General features: G+C 45.8%; 1 protein-coding gene across 29 annotated transcripts in view; it reads left to right on the top strand.

Moving 5' to 3' along the window:
• kcnma1a (potassium large conductance calcium-activated channel, subfamily M, alpha member 1a) overlaps positions 1 to 25,087 on the top strand; it is a 138,745-nt gene that overhangs the window by 17,987 nt on the left and 95,671 nt on the right. For all 29 annotated transcript variants that reach the window (XM_058058622.2, XM_058058608.2, XM_058058605.2 and 26 more), the window contains exon 2: positions 18,127 to 18,291. In XM_058058622.2, the coding sequence (XP_057914605.2) occupies positions 18,127 to 18,291 (165 nt within the window). The remainder of the gene's footprint in view (positions 1 to 18,126; positions 18,292 to 25,087) is intronic.

Genomic DNA, 25,087 nt, shown 5'->3' with positions numbered 1-25,087 from the left:
TAAGTTCCCTCCCATATTTATTTATTCACTCAAGTTCAGGATATTTATTTCTTTACATTTATTAAAACCATAAATACCATTTTTGCTATTTTAAATATGTTCATATACTCAACTATTAGGCCTAAATATAAAATAACTCAGCAAAACTACTCCAAATAACCATACAGGAATAATCAGTAATATGTTATAATCATCATTTTATTATATAATTTCATCCATTATTCCTGCCAATAATATTTTTTCTTACATCATTTTTTACTTTTAATAATTATTATTAATTATAATAAAATAATATAATATATTTCATATAATCGTAGAATCATAACATGCAAATAATATTATTGCCATAATTATAATAAATGATAATAATGATAATAATAATAATATAAACTGACCGCATAAAACCAGTACAACTAATTGTATATTAATAGTAAAATATGGAATAATAAATCACATGATGTAACCGCCAGGTTGTCGTGGGGCGTTACCAAATATGGTTCCTCGTGCTGGAGCTTCGTCTCTTAATAAATCTTGGACTGTACACATGGATGATGGTGAATAAACACGAAGGGTAATTCCTGTTTTTATGAAGACTAACATAACATGAGCGTGTTAACATACGACGCACCTCGTTTCAGGTGGACATTGTTGAGCGGCGCGTTGGCGTGGTTGGCCCCGGGGTGCTTGGTGCAGGTCAGGCTACACGTGTGAAAATCTTGACTGACGGCGAGTTTAAGGGGCTCAGGCGAGGATGAAAGACGCGGCGTGTGAAGCGCGTGACGTCGCTGCATCATGGCCGCCGGGGCCAAACAGCGCCGCCACCGTGGCTTGCTTTTAGTGGCATTCACGCCCACTTTTCCTCCGTGGACTCCCGTGCTCCGTGTGCTGGTGGCTGACATTTGCATGAGCCTTCGTGGGAGAACAAAAAGCGTCCACGCTGGAGGATTGAGTGTTGCACCAAGGTTGCACTCACGAGTATTTTTCACCCTGCGCCGGGCTAAAAATAACGTGACGGCATTTTGGTATTTTAGCACCTGCATTATTAGAACGCCCTTCCTCTGCCGACTGGGCTGCCTTTTCTTAAATTATGGAAATAATTTAATTCCAACACTTTTTTATTTTATGCTGAAAAGTGGGCCTGCCTTTTCTACCTGGGCTCAGGCAGGGGAATAGAAGGTCACGTGACCTGTGATTTCACTTCACTTCCTGTTCTATGGTTATCATCACTTGTCAGAAAGCCAGAAAAGAACACAACAACACATTATCTTCTCCACGGTCTGGCATGTATTTCTGTTCTAAGGTGTATTTGTCCCGTTCAACACCAAATTGGGCGACCTCGGTGGTTTTGGACTTTATCATCAGGGTCAAAACCTGGTTTTATCAGTTCATATTCTGGCCACGATGGTGCTGTGCCCCGGGGCCTGCTCAGAATGTAGATGCGGCCCTGCACATTCCCCCACTGCAGCCGAAGGCGTCAGTGCTCTTTTGTTTGTCTTGTGTGGTTTAGCTTTTGGTGTCCAAACGAAACCTGACCTTGACTGTCAAGTTGAGAAGTCATGGTAGTCCAGGCTGCCTTGCTGAAAGGAATGCCGCGCTGCAGTAATGGAAGATGTGTCATGGTTAAATGTGGCTTGGAGGCCATGAAATGTAAAGATGCTCTTCATGCGTTCATGCGTTCATGCGTTCATGCGTTCATGCGCGTCACTGCATCAACACTGACCACATCATCTTCCTGCAGCGGCCCGCCTCCCTGTTGCTCAGCCTGAACTCCCCCGGCCCACACCCACCAACCCCCACGCCCCCCCAAGCCTCCTCTCCCACACGCTCCGTCTCACACACCTACCGTCTGCCCGCCAGGTCTCTGTTGCTAGGCGACAAGCAAGTGAGCGATGGACTGCTCTTATGAGAACGACGTTTGTCCGTCATGAGCTCAATGCCTGCGTGTCAGTCCTTTTTGATTCGTTTTTGACATGTTTGACTTCTTAGCGGCCCTTTAAACTTGGGGATTCAAGGGGGAAACCAAAACCTTCTTCTTTGTCTCTTGCTTTCAATCCAAATGTTTATGCTTTTTGCTTTCATGTGGTAAAAAAGGTAAAAAAAATGCTGATATGGTGAAAGCTATTTTTAAACAATTTAATTTGACTTTGTGGAGTAGTACAAATACATGGGAAATAAACTCTTAGCAAAAAAAGGATCAGATTTGGTGCTGAACCCACTGCCTCCGCCCTCAGAGGCAGCAGCTGTACCATGACACCAGCAGTGGTAGAAATGCTGCTCACTCATTTCTCTCTCCTCCCGCCTCGGGCTGACTTGGCGCTCTCGGTGCTTCACACCAGCGCTGCGTTTGTTGCTTTAGCGCTTCGTAAATGACAGTACAGCTCGGTCGTCCATCACCGCTTCGCTTGATCATGGGGTTTCCTCAGTTTATTTATAAATGATGATCATAAATGCAGTTTTGTTGTTGAATATTGTTTGTTAAATAAATTTTTGCCTAAAATAATTATTTCCAAGTATAAAAATGGCTAAATAAATTAACATACAAATTCAAGGCATTTGAAAACGCATTCAGAGATGTTGTGATGTAGTATTCTGGTCACTAGGTGTCAGTACTCTCAATATAACCACAAATATTTTAACTCTTATTTATGTCTTATACATCTTTTTATGTCTACTATATCGGGGAATACGAAAGTGAATGTGACTATAGGGGTATTATTTCTTGTCCAGAGGGCTCTAATAATGTCCAAAGCCACTTTTAGGTTTTCTGTGTCGTAGCGACCAAAATATTCCATATATAAATCAGGAATCCTACTTGGCACAAATCCACTTATCTTGTCTGGCGTGGAAGCGATTAACGGTGATAAGTAGTGTTGTCACAAGATCTTGTGAGATTAAAACGTGACCAGATTTGTCATTCAGAAAAGGCCTGGGACCAAATGAAAGAAAGGAATGAATGACACAATAAATGCCTCTGCTTTCCTCGTCTCCGCTTCCAAACAGGAGGGGGGAGAGTTCACTCTGTGCATTGCCTCAAGTCAGCTGGGATAGGCTCCAGCATACCTAGTGAGGATAAGCGGCATAGAAGATGGATGGACTTAAATCTCCACTTCTTGCTCGCTTCTTCACTCCGTTTGGATCCGTCTCCTCGGGCCCCCGTACCTTTTTATTTGGACAAATAAACATGATGCCCGCCGCTAAAAAGCACTTAGTCCGGTATGGATCAGCGGCAGGTATCAGCCATAGCAGGAGGCGTGAAGAAAGCGTAGTTCCAGTCAACCTTCTGGCAGGCTCCACCGTACGCGCCGTTAAATAAAACACGCCGATGCTAGCGGATTAGCGGGCTGGATTTTCTCACCAAAGAGGAGCTCATGATCAGGCGGTTCCGTTGCTGCAGCGGGCATAATGCATCCAGATGAGTGGATTACTAATGCTCGGTCTTAGCGGCAAGCCAGAAGGTTGGCTGTCTCGGCCGTGAAGCATTGTCCACCCCGCCCCCACGTCCATGTTGACTCGTCAAGATGGGCAGCATGCAAATACGCAGCCGGCCTGCGAGTACGTGGCTGTCATCCGCAAGGACAGTAAGCGATGATGTGAATGGCTTTGTTCTCGCCGCTAATCTCTGGCTCGTTCATGCACACACACGCACACACACGCACACACACACACACACACACACACGCGCACACACACACACACACACGCACACACACGCCTTGTTTTCTGCCTCCACGATACAATTGCATCAAATAAATCCCTGTCGCATGCAAAGAAAGACGTTTCGTCCTTGCGTCAACCCCGCTGACTTCACGCTGTCGGGCGGAACCGCCTAGCCTCGTGATGCTGCCTGATGGTGGTAGTATGAGCGTTAGAACCTATAGAACCTTATAACCTATAGAACCTTACAACCTATAGAACCTTATAACCTATAGAACCTTACAACCTATAGAACCTTAGAACCTACTATATAACCTATAATCTATAGAATCTTATAACCTATACAACCTTATAACTTATAGAACCTTAGGACCTACTATATAACCTTATAACCTATAGAACCTTAGGACCTACTATACAACCTTAGGACCTACTATACAACCTTATAGCCTATAGGACCTGATGACCTACTATATAACCTTATAACCGATAGAACCTTTTAACCTATAGAACTTTATAACCAATAGAACCTTATAACCTATAGAATCTTAGAACCGACTATACAACCTTATAACCTATAGAACCGTATAACCTATAGAACCTTAGAACCTACTATATAACCGTATAACCTACTATATAACCTTAGAACCTACTATATAACCTTAGAACCTACTATATAACCTCACAACCTATGTAACCTATATAACCTTATAACATATATAACCTATAGAACCTTAGAACCTATATAACCTGATAACCTGTGTAACCTATATAACCTTATAACATATATAACCTATATAACCTTAGAACCTGTGTAACCTGATAACCTGTGTAACCTATATAACCTTAGAACCTATATAACCTCATAACCTATATAACCTTAGAACCTATATAACCTTAGAACCTATATAACCTCATAACCTATATAACCTTAGAACCTATATAACCTTAGAACCTATATAACCTCATAACCTATATAACCTTAGAACCTATATAACCTTAGAACCTATATAACCTTAGAACCTATATAACCTCATAACCTTAGAACCTATATAACCTCATAACCTATATAACCTTAGAACCTATATAACCTTAGAACCTATATAACCTCATAACCTATATAACCTTAGAACCTATATAACCTTAGAACCTACTATATAACCTCATAACCTATATAACCTCATAACCTATATAACCTATACAACCTCCACTCCGCCACCCCTGGCTCAGGTGGAAGAGCGAGGTTGCTGGTTCGATCCTCCGTTGCTCATGGTGATGCATCTTCAGTAGGCAAATGTGCTAACACTGTCAAAGGGCTTCAAGTAGTTCACCTCTGAGCAATTTTTTTCAGCTGGTGTTCCCCAAGGGTCTATCCATAGCCCCATTTTTATTCTGCACATCCTGGCTTCAAACTCATTTGCTGAAAATTTGCTTTCAGTTATTCTGCTGTGTCTTGTTTACTTTGCACTGTTTACATAAAATTTGGATGGTTGGAAAAATGTGTTACAAAACAAATTAAGAGCTTCAGGGTCAGAGTTAACATCCAGCCAATGCTACCATTGTAGCATTACCAGCCACTGGTAGCCAATGCTAGCATTGTAGCATTACCAGCCACTGGTAGCCAATGCTAGCATTGTAGCATTACCAGCCACTGGTAGCCAATGCTAGCATTGTAGCATTACCAGCCACTGGTAGCCAATGCTACCATTGTAGCATTACCAGCCACTGGTAGCCAATGCTAGCATTGTAGCATTACCAGCCACTGGTAGCCAATGCTAGCATTGTAGCATTACCAGCCACTGGTAGCCAATGCTAGCATTGTAGCATTACCAGCCACTGGTAGCCAATGCTAGCATTGTAGCATTCCCAGCGTGTCATTTCCCCTGTCAATAATAGACGCTTCCTTTGGTCATTTGGTCCAATGGACAGCCGGCGATGTTCGCCTTGAAGCAGCTCCTTAACAAGAGATGAACCGAGGACGCCTCCAACCTCCTCGCCGGCTTTGTTTCCACTCGGCATCACACGTCGCCTTCATGCCGCCGCTTCGCCGCATGGTCCGGCGTTCCTTCAAAGGCGATGACCTTTGCTATAAATAAGGCCAGATTGGTTAGCTGCCGCCGCCGTGCCGCATTAAGATTCTCCGTGGGCCTCGGCAGGCACGCGCTGGCTGTCTGGTCCCGCTCGTCTTAATAGATCTCATTAGCTGAGGTCACCGTACTTCCTGTGCGGGGGTCACAGTTTGAGACGCTGAGCCTTCCCCGGTGGAGCGGGTTGATTGTCTTCATCGATGCCCGGTTTTCTTACTGCGGGGGGAAAACTTGCAAATTCTGCATGAAGGGAGCTGATTTGTTTTCCCCGGTGGGAGGCGTGAGATCCAAATGTAAAATGATGTAACGAGCCCGCAGTCACAAGATCCTTTGCACTCGCGTTCGTTAGCCTCTCGGCTGTTTTTAAACCAAGGACGGGTCTCTGAATCATTAGCCTTTTTAAGCTCTCAAAAAGAACATTTAGAACATGACGCTCACCTGAAAAAAGCCCATAAAGATGATAGTCGACAAAGGTTTTTATTTCTCACTGCAGGCTCTGCCACAACTTGTGACCACTAGAAAGACTCGGACTATCCAAAAAGAAGGAATTGATCAAATAGTCAACACAGCCTTCAATCAGTCTTATATTCATTTTAACATGGGAAGGTTGTCACTGATAACAGTCGTGATGATTGGACACCACATGGTTTGTAGATCCCAATACCTAATTCACTTCACCTGGTTTTATTCTCATAGTCGTTCGGCCCCATAACTAAACCAGTGGGCCTTCACGGGGCTTCCCACGCTAAATAACACGTGATTGAAGTGCAAACGGAACGCTGGTTGTGTTCCAGTTACAGATTTTCTCGTTTTGATCAACGTTTCCACAATGAAAGCACCATGCTCACCAGTCCAAGTCATGGCAGCAACTGAAAAAGAAAGCAAAAACAATGGCGTTATAAAATCCACCTGCTCTTCCCACCAATCAATCAATCAATCAATCAATGAGTTGCATCCTCTTGAGCGTGATGCCATGATCAACGTGAGAGCTTTATTGCGTCAGGAGAAGATAAAGTTAATGAGACCTGCCTCTCAAACCGAGAGCTCCTAATCTCCTCCCTCGCTCCTCGTCAAGCTTCTCGTCTCAGCTGCCCCGAGTGGAGCGGGAAAAAAGAGGAGCACGAGCCAGGAAGGGAAAGTTCCGAGTGGATAGGTGAGGATGAAGAAGCAAGAGACGGCAGCTGAGGACGAGGATGAAGGATACAACAATGGGAAGATTGGCCAAACATTTCGAAATACACGTGATTATTATTATTCTTATTGCGGTCACTGGGGGGCAGTAAGGACACAATACAAGATAAGACATTAGCTTACATGACATTACCTTAACACTGCATGAAGTCCCACATCATACAGGGGAAAAAGCTCTCCTCCCATTCAGTGTGGAAGTGGTACGGTTTTGGAAGACATACATTTGAAGCTAACTGGTTAGCTTGCTTGCTAGGGGCTGACATTGTGTTTTGTGGTTTTTACTTCGAACAAGTTTGAATGATATCTGGACGAGGGGAATTTGTGTTCATTCTTTCATAAACTTTTCCAATTAAAACCAAAACTAGAACAACTTAATAAGGACCCCTTTTTTTCTAGACCTACTTAGCCTAGTAGACCAGTGCAGGTAGTCAGGTTAGCACTTGCAGTAGTAGTACTAGTAAAACCATGCTGAAGTATTGTTGCCAGATTGTTTCCTCCATGGCGTCAATTCGAGCAGAGGCCAGTATTTGAGGGTGGCGTTGTGCTCGCATCGCAGTATAAACGCTCTCAGTTTTTACTCAATTAGCGTCCAATTAGACCAGCGACCGTGTTTGTGCTAAGTGTCCAAAACAAAGCAAGACATTTAACCTTCCGCGTGAAGAGACGCTAAGTGAAAGCCGGCGTTGCGGTCCTTCCAGCGGGTGGCCGCGGCTGCTGCCTTCGCTAAAGTTGGCTTTTATTAGTCAATTAGGCAATTAGGGCCAACGCTACAACCTGATTTGCTAACATGGCCTGTTCCGTTGACGCTAACATGTTAGGGTCCGTCTGAGCGTGACAAAAGCGGCGTTTAAACGGGAAGCTCATTACCGAGCCACGTGAGGAAGAAAGTGTGCTTGTTTTTTTTTTTTTGGGGGGGGGGGGTGGTAAATCCACTGAAGGCCAAGGAAGCATAGAAGAAGACCTTTTCACAATAAAGGCTGCTATTTTTAGTGGGCAGCCATGAGACTGCAAGTCGTCCATCCAAGGAGGCATAAGGACGCTAGAATGGAAGGCGTCGCCTGTCAGTAGCAACGCAAGCTAATGGCTGCTGACTTACAATGGCAGCAATACCACGGAAAACTTTATTTATACGGAGACAAAAGTCACTGACGCATCTTTCCACCTTAAACGTTTGTAATCCTTCCTTCTACAAACCGAAGAAAATATCAACACATGATTTCTTTACAGACCATTTTGGCATATTTAGGACCATAAATCAATCATAAAGCATGTGATATTGTTCATATTGTGATAATACAATACACACACTCTCTCTCTCTCTATATATATATATATATATATGTGTGTGTGTGTGTGTGTGTTTATGGCTTATTATTTGGCCAATTTATGTTCATTCTAATTTTATTTACATTTTATTACACTTTATTTACGAATGTAATGTAATGATGATATGTTACATCATGTTAATGTTAATTATATATTTGTATTTGTATTGAAATAATGCTATGTTATGATAATTTATGTTACTGTTATTTTTTTCCATGTCTCCTTTTATCTTCAGATGATTAAAACTGTAGAAAGAATGTCCAGTTTCGTTGACGCTACCATGTTTGGGTCCGTCTAAGAAAGAAGTACTTCAGAATACGAATATCGATGACCTGCTGTGTTTTCGCCATGTTTGACTCGTAAGGCACCAACGGCGACCAGAAGCAGCGAAGGTTTCTGGAACATTCCTTGGTTGTGCGAGCTTGACGGGTGTAAAATGATTGATGGAGTTCCGTTCTTCCATTTGGCTTCACGCTTTGGAGGTCCATCTTCTCAGGCCACCGTTGCGTCCTGATTCATAGGTGGGCTAAGTGATGCTGACATAGATGTAATAGGAATCAATCATACACGCACACGCAGGTACATACACGCACACGCAGGTACATACTCGCACACGGACACGCCGCGCTCCACAAAATGGTGCGGTGACCTTGAATGTGGATGAAAGTGTTGTTGTGTTGAAGCAATCATGGAAAACGGAGTCAACCTTGAAGGTGTTGCTGATGCACAGATGGAGGTTAGCGCTCGCTGTCAGATGGAACATTCGGTTCTAGAATGGCCATCATTTTACGAATGATAATAGAAAGTTATTCTCTTGAAGAGATAATGGGCCGACGTCTGGAGGCTGCATGAGAATCCTTCACATGTGGCCAATTATGCTGAAGGAGTTATTAAGTGGAGAGATCTCAAGCTTTTCCTTTCATTGGAGGATCCATTTGCATGGAAAATAAGAACCTAGACGAGTTCATTTGGCTTCCTGTACATGTCGGCTGATGCCTGAGCCAGGCTGTGCTGGACACGGACAATGGAGATGACTATTCCGCTTCAACGTCCGTTGGAATTCTTCCCGTGTTGATTCGTTGGTCGCATTTTGTGTCGCTGAAGCGCTCGTTTCTACTTTTGACGTCTACAGACTGATGGCAACGCCATCCATCACGTAAAAGCTTCTGAAAATGGAATTTATCAAGAAAAATCTGTAGCAATTTAGCAAGAATAATGTCAAAATATCTTGTGTGTACGTTTGGGCCAAGAGGAGACTGAGGGCAATGAGAAAGTGGAGACTGTGGGCTGTCATAGTTAGGTTAGGTGCTAGCATAGCCAATGGAAAGCGGAAATAGCAGCATTGATCAGCTAGCTGTTGGAAAAGCTAGCTAAGATAGAAACATCGTTGGCTTTCCGGAAGGGATCAATTGGATTTACTTACGGGAAAATCTCATTCAGTTAACGTTTCAGAACGTTCAGCTCCTGAAGGAATGGATGATGCTACCCAAGGTTCCGTTGTAACGTATAAATAAAGAAAACCCTGATCCTCATTCCAGGACATTTTAGTATTTTTACAAATTGGAATTTGAGAAATTCAAATTTCTGGCAACATCTTATCCGTCCAGAAATGCCGTCCCCGATCTTCTGATCTGTGGTGAACTTTTCCGGAAGGCTTTTTTCGTATTTGCTGTGGCTTCCTGGAATTAAAGTCAGCCTGATGAATCGGCCTTCTTCTAAGCTTCTAATCCGACACAAAATGAGTTGGACTGGAGACACACGACGTTCCATCCACGTTCCACCATCTTTATTATTTGTTTATTTCCATACGCTCCTTCTTCTTGCTCTTATTTGTTTACCTTGATCTATTTTGCTTGACATGGTCTAATATCATCTTGGCTTGGCGGTCATTTAAAGCCTCCCAGGCCATTTTCCATTGACATTAAAATGATGAAATTGAAAGATGTTATGGATGACAAGCGCTGACCTTTTTAATCCCCCACAATTCATAGCTGGCTCTATTTATAGCGCGGACCAGTGGAGCTTGAAAGATTGTATCAATGGGAGAAGAGGAGCAGCGCCTGCTCTAATTCAAGCGGCCGTACATTCAAGCTTTTTCTTTCCCAGCCGCTTCCGTTGGCAAGGAAGTCTTGTTAATGTGTCTTGTGTTGGAGCGGAGGGTCATAAAAGAATATACGTCTCAGACGTCCTGGCTGGGAGGCTTTATGGGCATTAAGCTGCCGGCTCATTGTTTCTGTCCACTAGCACGGGGGGGGGGGGGACGTCACCAGTGGGACAAAAGTGTACTTAGTGTCCAGCCATTGTGAGGAATACCTTCCTGTCCCGCCCCCTGCTGAGCACAAACTATTCTGCTTGACTTCTAGCGTGGATGTCGTTTATTTACTTTTCATTTACTTAGCGACATCCGTAAAACGTCCCATGTGGCTTTGGGCCCAAGGGCTGAAAACATCACAAGACCGATGTTAGTGTGGAGACGGGGAAGTCGGATGGTACACCTAGGGTGGTACACTTAGGATGGTACGCCTATGATGGTACGCCAACGGTGGTACGCCTAGGGTGGTACACCCATGATGGTACTCCGACGGTGGTACACCGACGATGGTACACCGACGATGGTACACCGACGATGGTACACCGACGATGGTACACCGACGATGGTACACCGACGATGGTACACTTAGGATGGTATACCTTCAGTGGTACACTTAGGATGGTACACCTTCAATGGTACACCTATGATGGTACACTTAGGATGGTACGCCTAGGATGGTATGCCTACGGTGGTATGCCTACGGTGGTACACCTACGATGGTACACTGACGGTGGTACACTGATGGTGGTACACTGACGGTGGTACACCGACTATGGTCCTCCGACGGTGGTACACCGACGATGGTACACTTAGGATGGTACACATTCAATGGTACACCTCGGATGGTACACCTAAGATGGTACACTTGGGATGGTACACCTACGATGGTACACCTTCGCAGCTCAACTGAGCAGGTGCATACGTAGGATTGGAGTCCTTTGGTCCAAGATACTTTAGGTACTCCAGGTAAAGCACCACTAGTGTGTGTCCTGTGGTTCCGGCGGCCACCATGTGTCGGTATTCCTGGCCTTGGAATGGGCCTTCCATGTTCCGAAAGCACGCCCATGAGCCAGCAACTTAACTCTTTCAGTACCAAAGACGTATTTAGACCTTTTTCTAAACCCAAGCAGATCCTGGCATCTTGTTATTCTGCGGTTGCTAAGAGACCGCATGGACTTTGTGGGATTGTAGTATTACTGAAAAGAGGACGTACTATTATTACACCGACTCGCGCCATCGGACATTCCAGCTCTGGTTCTGATAAAACTGCTGCCATGGTGACATGCCAGGGTGACATGTCGGGGGCGCCGACGCTAACAAGCTAAACTCCTTGGCCGGTCTGTGGTTTTAGCGTTACGTACACAAACAGGAATAACACCCACATGGGAATGATGAGGGTCAGCGTTCCGCACGAGCGCTCGTGAGCCCGACACGGGGCTCCCTGTTCCGGGCCCCTCGTCCCTCCACGCCACGCGTGACCCAGTGTCGGCTCGTAACCCGGGGACACTGGGTAACTGTACCGCCGTTAAAATAGCAAACAGGGCGAACAGAGCGGCGGCTTCGCTCGTTTCTCGTCTCCCCCGGGTGAGGCTATAAATAGGCCTCGCACCGGAATAGCGTTTTCCCCTGCGATGCAAACGAAAGCCGGAGGAACAGCTGCGCTAAAGCCGAGTCCTGTCGGATCAGCACGGTCACACGGGCGGGCGGCGGCCTTTCTCACCTTTGCTCCGCGTCGGTCACTCGCTCTCGGAGGCTAAATTTACTTGTGAGGTTCTTCTCGTTGCTTTATTGCCATCCTTGCGTTTGGCCTTTGTCGCTTTCCGCCGCCGCTGCTTTGATTCCTGACGAGCGGCCTGTCGCCCGATGTCGTCATTTGCGTCATCGAGGGTGTCAGCCTCGCTCTGCGCTGCTGCCATTCCCGCCGTGGGACGCTCCGTCCTTCTCTTTGACCCCGTCCTGTAGACTTCCTGCTGTCGGTTCCCATTTTGTCTCCCTCGCCGTGTCATGTTTTAGCCCCCCCCCCCCCCCCCCTTCATTATTACCCAGCCTCCCTTGTGTGCGCCGCTAATTGGTGCAATCCTAATATTAACTGTGTTCTCGTTACGGGGACGCCTCTTGAAGGAGAAAGATGAACTAAATACGCTTTTAAAAATAGGACCTCTAAATGGAGCCCCCCCCCCACTCCACCCCACCCCCCTTAGGTTCTATGTTCACTTTGTCCATAGAGTTGATCCGGAAGCTTATTTATGATTCAACCCTTGATTTTAATTTTTTTCCCATTTTAATAGGATTAGGGTTAGGGAAGGGGTGTCCAAACTTTTTCACCAAGGGGAGCACACAGTCGAAGGATGCGGGGGCCACCTTTACGTTTTCTAAAGCAGCCCCCCAGCCAAGAGGAAGGAAGATACAAAGTGTTGTGTTAGTCTGAAACACTTTCTTGCAGTTGGTGCAAATAATTCACAACTTTTTCTGTTTCATGTTCTTGTAATATTAAGACATAATATGAATTATCAAATATAGGCTGTTTTTCTCTCATAATATTATGGCTTTATTATCTCAACATTTCATATTTTCTTGTAAAAGTTCTGGTCTTTTTTTCTGTTTGTTTCTATTTTTGTTCTCGTTTAATGGTATTTTTAGAATGTAGCAAGAGCCAATAAAAAGCCCCCCGGCTGCACTTTGGCCACGCCTTGGTTATGAAAATGTGATAATACAGAAAATATACAGCTTAGTTTTCACCTTAATTAAAAAAATAATAAAAAAAAAAGTCGGAGGATGCACGACAAAAAACATAAACGGCCATAGAATGTGTTGGACATGACAAAGGATCTTCCTCCCCCAACCAGGAAGTAGCCTGCTCCAAACACAAACATGGCGCCATCCCCTCCCTTCCATCCCCGCTTTTCTTTGACGTCCTCCACAACCTGCCACCATGCAACCTCAGCGGCCGTCACTCACTGCGTTTGACATCACAGGTGTGTATATTTAGCCGGCAGATGGATTCTCCCAGGGCACCCCCTTCCCCCCTCCCCCGGATCAGGCCACTCCGTCGTTCCCACTCAAATGAAGTAGAACCAATGTCTTGTTTGCTTTGTCTTCTCTGATATGTCCAACCTTCACTTTGTGACATCATGCATTATTCACTTTCATCCCCGCCCCCGCCCCCTCCGCTCCATTGGCACGCCTGAACGCATCACTGCCGCCAACAAATGCGTCGTCCTAGAATCCCGTGTTCAGGTGTGCACCAAACACACCACGGGCGCTTTTGGATGGGGGGGCTCAGGCAGCCCAAATGTCACTTTGGCTCACTGGATCGCCTCAATAATACTAAGCTGCTTTATTATCAGCGTTTTTAGCTGGGGGGGGGGGGGGGGGGGGGGGGGGCAACACACATACATATGCTAATGATATGTGATATATATTTCATCTCTGCTTTGTCATACGGTGATCAACTTGGCTCTTTTTATCCAAATATTTCTTCTTATAGTAGTAATAGTAGTAGTAATAGTAATAGTAATAGTTCTTCTTGTAATATTATGACTTTATGACCACAATATGCTGACTTTTTAAGAATGATAACTATAATAATAATAACTTTTAATGGCCGCTTGCCTCCCTTGGTTGTTTTAAAACAAAGAAAAAAAACAACAACAACAAAAACATCAGCCATAATTTTACAAGAATACAGTTTAAGACAACTTGTTAATTTTATGAGAATAATGTCTATTGCCAGCAAAAAAAACATTGTTTTAGTAGGTAATTTAGTAGGTAAAGCTGTAATACTTGGAAAATTACTTTGAGGAAAAAGTTATCATATTATGAGACGAAAATTTACAAGAAGAAAGTTGGAAAAATATGTAAAAAAAACAACGGCAGAAATGGAAAAACCTCAGAAATATGAACATATTAATATTGAGATAATATCACCATGTTCAGAGGAAAGCTATTGGATTGTAACAACATAAAAAGTAAACATTTTTTAACAAAAACTCAAAATATTATCAGTAAAAGTAGTCTTTTTAGTAGCATAGACTTGAAATAGTAAAGACAAAATATGTTTTTTAATAAACAAATTAGGGACGGGAAAAAGTTAGAAATGTTATGGGAATGAAGTCATAGAAAATTGACAAAGAGCCGAGGGTGAAGTTGATCGGAATAATACATCTTTTCGCCTCCAGGAACAAGAAACCTTGATCACGTCTTAGCGTATCCGCTTGTAGCTTTCCCAAATATCCTGGCCCTCGCCGGGAAGAGCTTGGACACGGCGGTGTCGACGGCCGCGTGGATTCACGCCACCATGAAGATGCAAGTGTGGGTCGCATCATTTGCATGCCGTAAAACCAAAACCTCCCAACGTGGCCTTGCAGCCTCCACTCTACCAAACCATGAAGATGGAATCTTGCGGTTATGACAAAGCCGCAGTCGGACCTTCTCTGCAATCACGCAGCGTACGGCGTTGCCAGGCTCATCGCCAGGCTCATCGCCAGGCTCGTCGCCAGGCTCGTCGCCAGGCTCGTCGCCAGGCTGCGGAGGCTGCAGTTGCTGTAATTAAAAGCGACAGCGCAGGTTGGTGTTTGGTCAATGAGACGAGGCACCAGAGCTTACCTAATTCCTGGTTTGTTCAGCGCTTGGAATAAAGTGTTGTTTAATTAGTCTTGCTAATGATCTGCCTACTTGGTGAAAGGGGCGGGGGCCCATGAAGTAACCGCAAGGCGTGCTTGGAGTGCTTGGGAGCAGGCACCCGGCCAATCGGAGTGAAACCTTAGACGTCCCTGCATGGACGCACACACACACACACACACACACACACACACACACACACACACTAGCCGCTATCTTCAGCATGTGACCGGCGAGACGAGGCTGCTCAACTACTGAGAAATGAGGTTGGAAGGAGCTTTGAAGTTGAAGAGTGACATGCACATGTCTAATTCCACTCCTGTGGAATTAGACATGTGAACTTTGACTGGACTAGAAATGAATTCAGCAAATGGTTATTTTTCTATTGCTGTTACTTGAAATTGTCCAAGTGGTTTACATTCCCAGGTATCCTACATGCCATACATCACAAGTTGATGTCCAAATTTGTCTTCTTTAGCGTCTCACTATGGTGCCTTCAAAGACCGCCAAGCATTGCTGGAGGAAAAGAACATGATGTCCTGTGTGTAAAAGTGAATTCCCCCATTTAAAACAACACTGAAGTGAAATTAATGGAGCTCTATCAGTCTGGTAAAAGGTTATGAAGCCATTTCTACAGCTTTGGGACTCCAGCCAACCACAGCGAGAGCCTTTATCCACAAATGGCCGATACATGGAACAGTGGCAAACCTTCCCAGGAGTGGCCAGTCATGAAAAATGACCCCGAGAGGGCTGCCGCACCTCATCCAAGAGGTCACAAAAGACCCCACAACAACATCCAAAAAAGTGCAGGCCTCACTTGCTTCAGTTACGGTCGGCGTTCCACGTATTAGCTTTAGCGGCTTTTTCTTGTGGGGACATGGACTTTCATAATAAAACTTGATTTGATTTAAAAGCTGCATTTTGTCAATATTGTGTTGCTAATACAACGTGTGTGTAGTTGGGACCTGGGTCATGTGACGAGAGTACGAGTCCCCAGCACTAATAAGCACATTAACCAAGGGTGGGTGGGGGGGCACCCTGTGGCAAGAGCAGATGATCTAATGACTAAGTGGGGCTGTTTTAGGGCGACTTTATTGGCATTGTTGTGGGGGGGGGGGGGCTGGAATCAAATTAGGAAAATGGCAGCTGTGTCCATTGCCGTATCGTTATGAAATGTAATCCAATTTGACCGGACAATCCTCTCGGGCTGGTGTCCGTTGGCCATGCTCACGACTCTGGGTTGCTCTTTCTTGCCTGGGGGAGACGGGGGAGGGGAGGGGGGCAGTGGGTGTCTCCTCCTGCCAGATAGAAAATGCAGTTTATTTGCTCTCATCCACTCTGAGATGCTGGTTGAGCATCCCAACAATGTTCTAGTAGGACATCAACCCAATCATCCAGTCCAGGCGGGAACATCTGGAATCATCATTGGGAACATTTTAACTTGCTCCATGCTAGTTTTCATAGGGACTTCCTGCTTTCCAGCCTCGTAACGCTCATATTCCTCTGGTCTTCGTCCTTGTCCTCGTGTAGTAGTAAATGTGTAGTAGTATATGTGAACCTCTATTGTAGTTGTTTGACATGCCCCCCCCACAACTGTTAAACTAAGCTTGAAAGTTATTGCAGTTCCAAGAGTTCTACAAACGTTCCTCAGTTTTATGGATCCGAGCGCTGACATTTTTCCCGAGTCTAAGAGGGACGCATTCCATAGGACGGAACGACAATGGCATGCATGAGTTAGCGTGGAAAGGCCAGCCTCTGCACCCCCAGGAACAATTAACTTAAAGAAGCATATGTGCGGAATGAAAAGCGCCAACATACATCATTAGCTAACGTACACTCGTTCCCACGCACACACGCGTCGGCGCCGTAGAGCAGATGGATGCCGTTATGGCGTGACGGCCCCTTCTTACCCCTTTGAGCTTTTTAGCTAATCAGGAATGTGGAGATGCTTACTCTGAGGCATCACCAGGCTTGAAAGGATGGGGGGGGGGGGGCTTGTACATTTTGCACTGTTGGATATTGAAGGAGGTTCTATGGTAGATCGACCAAAACATGAGTAAAAAAGCGATCGTGGTGAACGAGGCTGTTCATCAACCTTAGCTCCCCAAAACTCAGACCCCCCCCTAAAGAGAAAGGAAATGTTGAAGATGCTTGATGTTCCAAGGGCATGCGTGATGTTCCACAGGCATGCTTGATGTTGAAATGTTGATCCAGGTGCTGAAGTCTGGAACTGATGCCCGTTCTAGTACATCCATCCTCAAATGTTCTACTTTGGATTTAAACGGAGGGAACATGCAGGCTGGTCCAAACAGGACCAGCTTATTCCTCTGGTGGAGTCCCCTGTGAAGTGTTGAAAAAGCCAGTCATGACCACACAGACCAGGACCTTCAGTCACGACAGATGTTCCTTGCAACATCTCCACATAGGCGGCTGCCGTTTGACACCCCTGCACATCCTGAAGCTCTATTGTTCAATTGAAGGATAGCGATGGCTGTGCTGTGTGGAAAACATCTCAGGTGGGATCTCACTAGTGTTGGAAGCCCCCAAGGTTATATTCCACCTTTCAATGTCCCATTTTTGGTGCTCTCCTGTAAATTCCAAAAGGCAAGTTTTGTGCCACCATGTTGATTTTTTTAAACTACTTTTTCAAGTAATATGTCTGATGGCTATTGAGCATGGTCCCGTGTCTTGACGGCCCCCCAAGGGGATCCTCTGGCTCAGGGCCGGTGGCATTTTTTGGGGTCCACAACTTGACTTGCTTTGTTCCACGAGCCTCAGGAACTCGGATGTCTGACTGCATCCAAGCTCAGCAGCAATATGGCGTCCTGCTAGAGGCCTTGCTTCTGCAGCTCAGCATTCCACCACATTCATGGTGCCTTTGCCATCAAGAGATGATGGGTGGAATACCTGACACTAAATCACATCCAATCCAACGTTTTAAGGCTGTGCTCTTCAGGTTTTGATCAGCTGATGAACATCCTGTTTCACGGAAATGCTTCTCCAGTCAAATTGTTGCTTTGATTGTTTTGTCTCCCATTTCTTCGTTTTGCATTTTGAAGCTCCACGTAGAACCTCCTCAAAATCCAACAGTCGAAAAGGACAAACGGTGGCTTGGAATGCTAATTAGCTTTATTTGTGACTCTTTTTGTGTTTCAGGAGGCTCAAAAAGTGAACAACCCTGCCAACAACCAGGCAGCGGACAGACCAAAGGGTCCTGATGAAAAGGAGGAGGCGCCGGCCAGCGAGGTGGGGTGGATGACTTCGGTCAAAGACTGGGCCGGCGTCATGATCTCGGCTCAGACGCTCACCGGCCGAGTGCTGGTAGGTGTTTTTTTTTTTTTCCAAAAGCCAAGCTCGAGGCTTGGAAGTCGGGAATCCTGGAATCCGGGAAGCTGACTGCAAATGCTTGTCACACACGAGTTGGATCTAGCATGAATCTGGTGGCAACTCCCAGATTAGCAATACGCGGGGTCGTCTTATATTTGTATCAACATGGTGGTTATTTCTTGCAAGCGACCTTACTGTTTATATTTTTGCAGCCAATATGGAGGGAGGTCTCATGCAGCTCGTGGGAATCCATTTGGATTATTTTACGACGTAAAAAGAAACCAAACCCATGAAATGATTGAGAAGTTAACTCCAAGTGCTAAAGTACATCGGTAACCATCTAAGCAGTTTGCACTTCAACCCACCTGCTGCTCACCGCCACGGCCAGACTCGCCGTAGCTTACATGATTTGATTTGCAACGCTAATCGAAATTAAATTGTAGCTCAAACTCGACGTCCGTTTGGCCGACGCAGTCCGACTGCAATTACGTGGCATGCTGTTCTTATGCTCGTTGCTGTGCACGCTGCCAGCTCAAGCAACCAGTGCGGAAGTATGCAAAGCTGACATTGTGCAGGGAGCTATTGCTGGATGCAACTGTGGTTGGCCCTGGGAGGAAGCGACGCACTTGAATGCAGCGTAGCTTTTCCTACAGCTTGTGTACAGGGAAGGATTTCTCATCAAAATAGATGAGACCACCTTGTAGAGAAAATGTCTGACTATTCAATATAGGAAACCAGATATGCAAGGGGAGGGGCGATTTCTTCCTCCTGTCAGGGACGGAGACAATGAAGGGCAGACTCACATGCCCAGCCACTCGAGGCTATTTGAATCAGGTGTTCAGCATGTGGAGGACTTGTTTTGGAGACAAGAGATAGTCATAGCAAGTCATTGTGACGTGAATGTGTATTTAAGCAGAAATACATGCATGTTAGTACATCATAATAACAAATATTATTACAATCAAATGGAATAATGGACACAAAACATTTAATAAGTGCAATAAGAAACCATATTTGCCTGACAAATTTTCTGAAGTTGCTTTGGGGTCGAACTTGAGGTATTCGACTACACCATAGCACAACATACCACAAAGATGAAAGGCGGAAAGAACATAAGTTCACCAAGCTCCCAATCTCATTCCACATCACCGACTCCAAGCCCAGCGAGCCCTCTTGTGGCTGTCGACGGTAATGTGAATTAATGTTTGAAAAACGTGAAATTATTCGGGATGGTCACCGTTTTTTTGCAGCTGTGCTAAATGAACAAAGCAAATATTCCGCTAACACGGTATACAAATACGCAGTGCTTGAAAGTAGGAAGTAAAGTATTGTGTACAGAGTATGGAAATGGAGACATATTTGTGTTTTATTCCTGGAAAACTGGAGCGTAGGAAAGAGCGGGGTTCCACCGTGGGGTGGCAGTTGGGACAGAGAAGAGCCCCCAATCAAATCCGGGAGCTGTCACCGAGTTCAGGTTTTCCGGAATGTGACAAGCGTCCTCACACTTGGCGAGCGGAGCAGAGGAGAGGGCGACGGAGAAGATGAAGGATCCTGGAGGGAGCTGTCAATTTACAAAATGAGTCTCTCGCTCCCGCATCTCCTGGCATGGTCTCACACTTTCATCTCCTCCTCCTCCGCCTGAGAGCTCCAGCCCCGTCTTATGGCCGCCGTGCGCTAATGTATGTGAGACAGCAACGGGGAAACCAGACGCTTTTAAGGAGATATCGCCTACTTTCCCGAGCGCCTAGTAACGAACGGCTAAGCCTGCCTTGCGAGTTTGATGTAACGATGCGTTCATGGCGGCCGGGTCTCTGTGTAGGTGAATGAGTATCTCCTCATGTGGGTGGAATGTGTACATTTGTGGATGCTCACATTTCTACCTGCAGGATAGCGCGGGTACCTGCGCTACGTGTGTGTAGGTGGGATGGTGTTTTTTGCGGGACTCGTGCACTCCCATCAGTGCTTCACTGCAGATCAAAATTACAACGAGGATCCGTGTACACAGAACCCTGGCTGGTTACCATAGCAACTGCTGTGTAGTGGGGCTCGGGCATCTGACATTCAGGGGGTGTGTGCCTAAGCTGAGCTAGCTAGAGGAACGCTCTCTCTTAACGCAGGAGACCGACTCCAGTCCATATCAAGTCCAAGTCCATACCCCAGTTGGTGGTGTTTCAGATCCCGTCTCTCAGATTTAGGGGGTCATCTGGCCCACATTGAGGACCCACCTTATGGGCCATCATCCCACTCACGTAGCCAACAGTGTGGGATGGTTTGCTGCTAATGTCACACTTCCTGTGGTTGTTGATCCCGTTCACTGGCTCCATTTAAAACACAAACGATTTATCTTATTAAACCATAAAACCAAAAATGGTTTTGGCTGATCCCCCCAAAGATGTAGTTTGTAGTAGACTGGTTTATTCAACATTACTGATGCGTGGCCTTTGGTCTACTGGTTTATCAGATTATCAGGAGTCTCATGTCTATTTCATTTCATATACTGGACTCTAATTATGGTAAAATCATATTGAGGAAATCATTCGATGTTCTACCTAGCAAATATTCTCTTTATTTATATTCAATGCTAATTCGTTGACAAACACGGAACGGCTACAATAAAGATGGCTGTCAAGCAATCCTCTTGAAAAGGTTTTTAGTCGGATGTACAAAATGCTGCTAGTCATTGTCGCTGAATGAGAGCCATTGTCCTCCTTTGGAGGCACCAAAGAATGGAACCTGCCGCCCACCTTTGGCAGGCCCCCACAAATCTCATGCTTTATAGTTTGACTCTGACAAGTTCATTAAGAGATTTTTAAATCAAAGCCGGGTTTAGTGTAAAGACACAGCAGCTGTTTTAGTCTGCAGGCCATGAAGACCTGAACCTCCTCCATTTTCTCGCCGGGCGTGTCGGTGCCGCTGTCGTGCTCCTTTGCTTCTCGAGATAGGGAGATGTATGGTAATACCTGGTGGGAATGCTGGAGATGTCCAGACTCTGTTTGGGATTAATCAGTATACAACACAATAGGACTGGGGCCTCCCCGATGCCTGAAAAACTGGTCCTCTGGAACGTACTTGGTGGTGTTCCCTACTCATCCCAGGTACTGTTTGCTTTCTCGTCATCGGAACTAAGAACCAATTCATTACAGCTGTGGCACTGGTGGAAAACCAGGACAGGGTTCCCGTGCATCCTGGAAGACCTGGAAAATAATTGACCGATTTACAGTCATGGAAAACATTTGGAAAATGGAGCTGGAAGAGGTGAAGTTATCCTGGAATCCTCATCACAATCTCGGTTAAAAGAACCAGATCTGGAAAAGAGGAGCCATTGCTTTCCAGCTGGTGTTTTGGTTGACACCCATGCTAGCTGCTTGAAGCGGAGCTACGTGTATCACTACACGACAAATCCTCACAAAATCCTCCTGATTTTTAGTTGTCTTATTTTCCAAAATTCCCCTTCATGGTAAGTCTAGACGAGCCTTGGAAGGAGAGGGCGACGGACTTACGCACGTCGTTTACTAATCCGGCACAGTGCGGACGCAAATCCCAGGAACGTCAGTTAGCCTCCAGTCAGCAAAACAAAAACATCCATCCTCGTTTTATTTGTTCACCTTGATGGCTTCCCCGCCAATTACCGACCAGGTAAAGCCCTTGCTTGCTGACGGACTCCAACCCTGAATTCAGCGGCAGCGGCTTCGCCCAGTAGCCTCTCGACTTAATCCAGCAAGCTTCGCCGATCGATGGCCGCTCGATGGTCTGTTTTGCCGGTCGTCTGCGATGCCTGGTTCGACTTTGCCCCGCTGGTTTCTCTCTGATGAGACCGGAATGAGATATCCGCCCACGCTGCATAAGCGTTAGCATCAGACATGTGCTGCATGGGAAGCGGCTCATTGTGGTGATTAGCGACCTCGTTGGGAAGAAGGCTAGCGGAGCAGAAAGCCATTAAAGCTTGGACCGGGTTCTAAACGCCAATAAAGAAACGCGCTGGATGTTGTCAGCCTCTTTCAGCGCGCGTGCGGAGTGGAATTTATCAGTCTGTCTGGTGTGATATCTCATGGCGTTCACGTTGGTTGTTCCCCCGGTCCGAGTTCTCATTGTTAGCATAGCGTGTGTAGCGTATATCTCATTTCAATTAGGCTCCCTTTGTGCTTTGGACGTTAAGAAAGAAAAGACTGATGTTCACATTAGCCCCGTCTATGGGTGGCTTTGTTTTTCGCCCAGTCCCTGTTGGGCGGTTGCCACATCAAATATTGAATAGCTCATTGTGGCGTCGCTAACGCTGAGCACTGGAACATCAGGACTCATCAAAGTAATCGTGCGTGATTTCTGTAGCGGCGAAACGGAGCAGGAAGGTGACTGGGAGGTGAGTCTATATCTACCCTGCTGCTGCTATTTTTAAGATGGTCGCCTCCCGTGAGCCCATCACGGTGGAACCTCGGTTAGCGCACGCCCCCGTTAGCATGTTTTCACATTAATGTCGAAAATGTACGCCACAATTTTTCTTGGTGACATTTTCTGGTTAGCATCTGATGATCTTCCAGTGGTTCAGGAAAACAGGGCATGTTTTTCAGAAAAACCAAGGTTGTTGGTTCGATTCTCACTCCCTCTAACCAGTCACTGCTGTTGTGTCGCTGGGCAAGGCACTTCACCCACACTGGTGATTGAATGTTTGGTGGTGGTCGGAAAGGCCGCAGGCGCAAATTGGCGCCTGTGTTCCTGTCAGATGACCCCAGGTAATCCACAGGTGTGGATTAGCACCCCCAGATGAGGAGGATGTGTGATGAGGAGTCAAGGATTCACAGGATTACTTTACTGTGGAGCGTTCTATAAAATGGAATCCATTGTTATGCGTACGCTACCCGAGGCATGGTAGCATTGGTCGAGTGAGAGGCCCCCCCCTTAGTCCTGTGTGGGCCCACCAGGAAGCCACTCTGTCTTAAGTAGGAAGTGCCCCCGTGAGACAGCTGTCCACGCAAGATGGCTTCATGTTGGCGAAAGGCCACCGCACCTCCGAATGCCTCACGGAGCTCCCGACAAGCCAATCAGTTGAGTCGCTCCGCCGACCACAGACCTCATTAGGTGCTCAAGGGCACGGCGTCCGAGGGAAATGCACGGGTGGCCTCGGATTCCTTTCTGCGCCGCTCTCGACTAATTGATTCCTGCGTTATTGTTACGCCGACAATGTATGTAATCCTATAATGTCCAAGAAAAACAGTGAGGATTATAACCTCCAAATGTAGATATTGTCCAATCTCCCCCGCACGGTGGATTTGCACGGTCTGCATGCTCGTTTCCAGAAATAGGTCAGGTCCCGCCATCTTTCTTAATGGGATCTTGGGCGGCAACCGGGGACCATCTGTTCACATGGAACGCTCCCTAAAGCCCACGGTCATCCCTCTGCCATCCCGTCCGTCCACACGTTGCATATCGACCTCTATCGTCTCATATACTGCACATCTGTGCCCCCCCCCGCATGCGTGCTAACCGTAACAAATAAAGGTCATTGTCTCCCCGTGCAGACGTGCCCACCTTTTGTCGGGTCTGCTATTTCAGACGTGGATATGATTGGACCATCTTAGGAAATGGGAAATCATGTCATTCCAATATATGTGATCCATATGGAAGCCTGTTTCTGCCACTGAAAAAAAAAATATCGCAATGGTAAATCGAAATTACGAGATAGAAAGTCGAAATTTTGAGATAAAACGTTGTCAACAGCCATGTCCATTTTATTATTCCCATGCCTCAAAATTATTTCTAATGTGCGTTTGCTTAGTACAATTCACCAGCAAATGAAGTATTTTCATCATTAGTAAAGTCACACTTAAAGTACTCCTCAATGTACTCACAATCCATGTTACTGCTGCTGTGACTCTTCTACAAAGCTATCTCCATGTTGGAGTATATCCATATCGCTATTATTTCCACATTTTGTCTCATTATTATGACTTACTATCTCATAATTTCGACTTTCATATCTCAAAATTTTGACTTTTTATCTCATTATTTCGGCTTTTAATCTCAGAATTATGATGTTTTATCTCATAATTTCGACTTTATCTCAAAATTTTGACTTTTTATCTCATTATTTTGACTTACCATTGGGATTTTTTTTTTCAGTGGCGGAAACAGGCTTCCATAGTTCCAGATACCCGGAAGTTAATAAAAAAGTCACCAATATGGAGGGTGCTATTATTCGGTGCGATATTGACCAAAAAGCGAGCTAATGCACAAACGCTGAGGTAAGCATTTTAGCGAAAATCCAAATCATATGAAATCAATCTTGAAGGAAAAAGTGGTGATTGTTTGTCGTCTTGCTGTACCTGGTAGCCGATATTTGGTGATTTGATGATATTAGCGGCGACGGCGTTCATGACCGTCCTCAAGGGGAACGGAAGCGGCGAGCGTGCATTGTGTCTTGGCAGCCGCGCATGTGTGTTGCGCTGTGTTTGCCGCGTGTCCTCGAACGTCCCACGGGGATGAAAATGAGTGTGAATGCGCTCCCGTTCGCTCCCTGGGATTGCCCACCTCCCTGCTTGGACAACAGCTGTCACTCAGGGTTGTGCGGGATTCCAAGGTGTGTTTACCTCAACACCCTCGGACCGCCTGGCTTCCTGTTTTTACACCCAGATTTGATTTCCATGAGTCCCACGTGAACGTGTCCATCCTCTCCTCGTACTCAGTGCTGTACTGTCTACGCGTTTAACGAGGATGGCTCCTTGTTTGCATGCCGCAGTGTTTCCAGTGTGTGTGTGTGTGTGTGTGTGTGTGTGTTTAGCCTAGCTGATTACGCTTT

Source organism: Doryrhamphus excisus, linkage group LG20 (assembly GCF_037039965.1).
Source record: "Doryrhamphus excisus strain RoL-2023G ecotype Guam linkage group LG20, RoL_Dexc_Guam_v1.1, whole genome shotgun sequence".
Classification (NCBI taxonomy): domain Eukaryota; kingdom Metazoa; phylum Chordata; class Actinopteri; order Syngnathiformes; family Syngnathidae; genus Doryrhamphus; species Doryrhamphus excisus.
The sequence above is the reverse complement of the archived record's forward strand: the minus strand, read 5'-3'. Positions and strand labels throughout refer to the sequence as shown.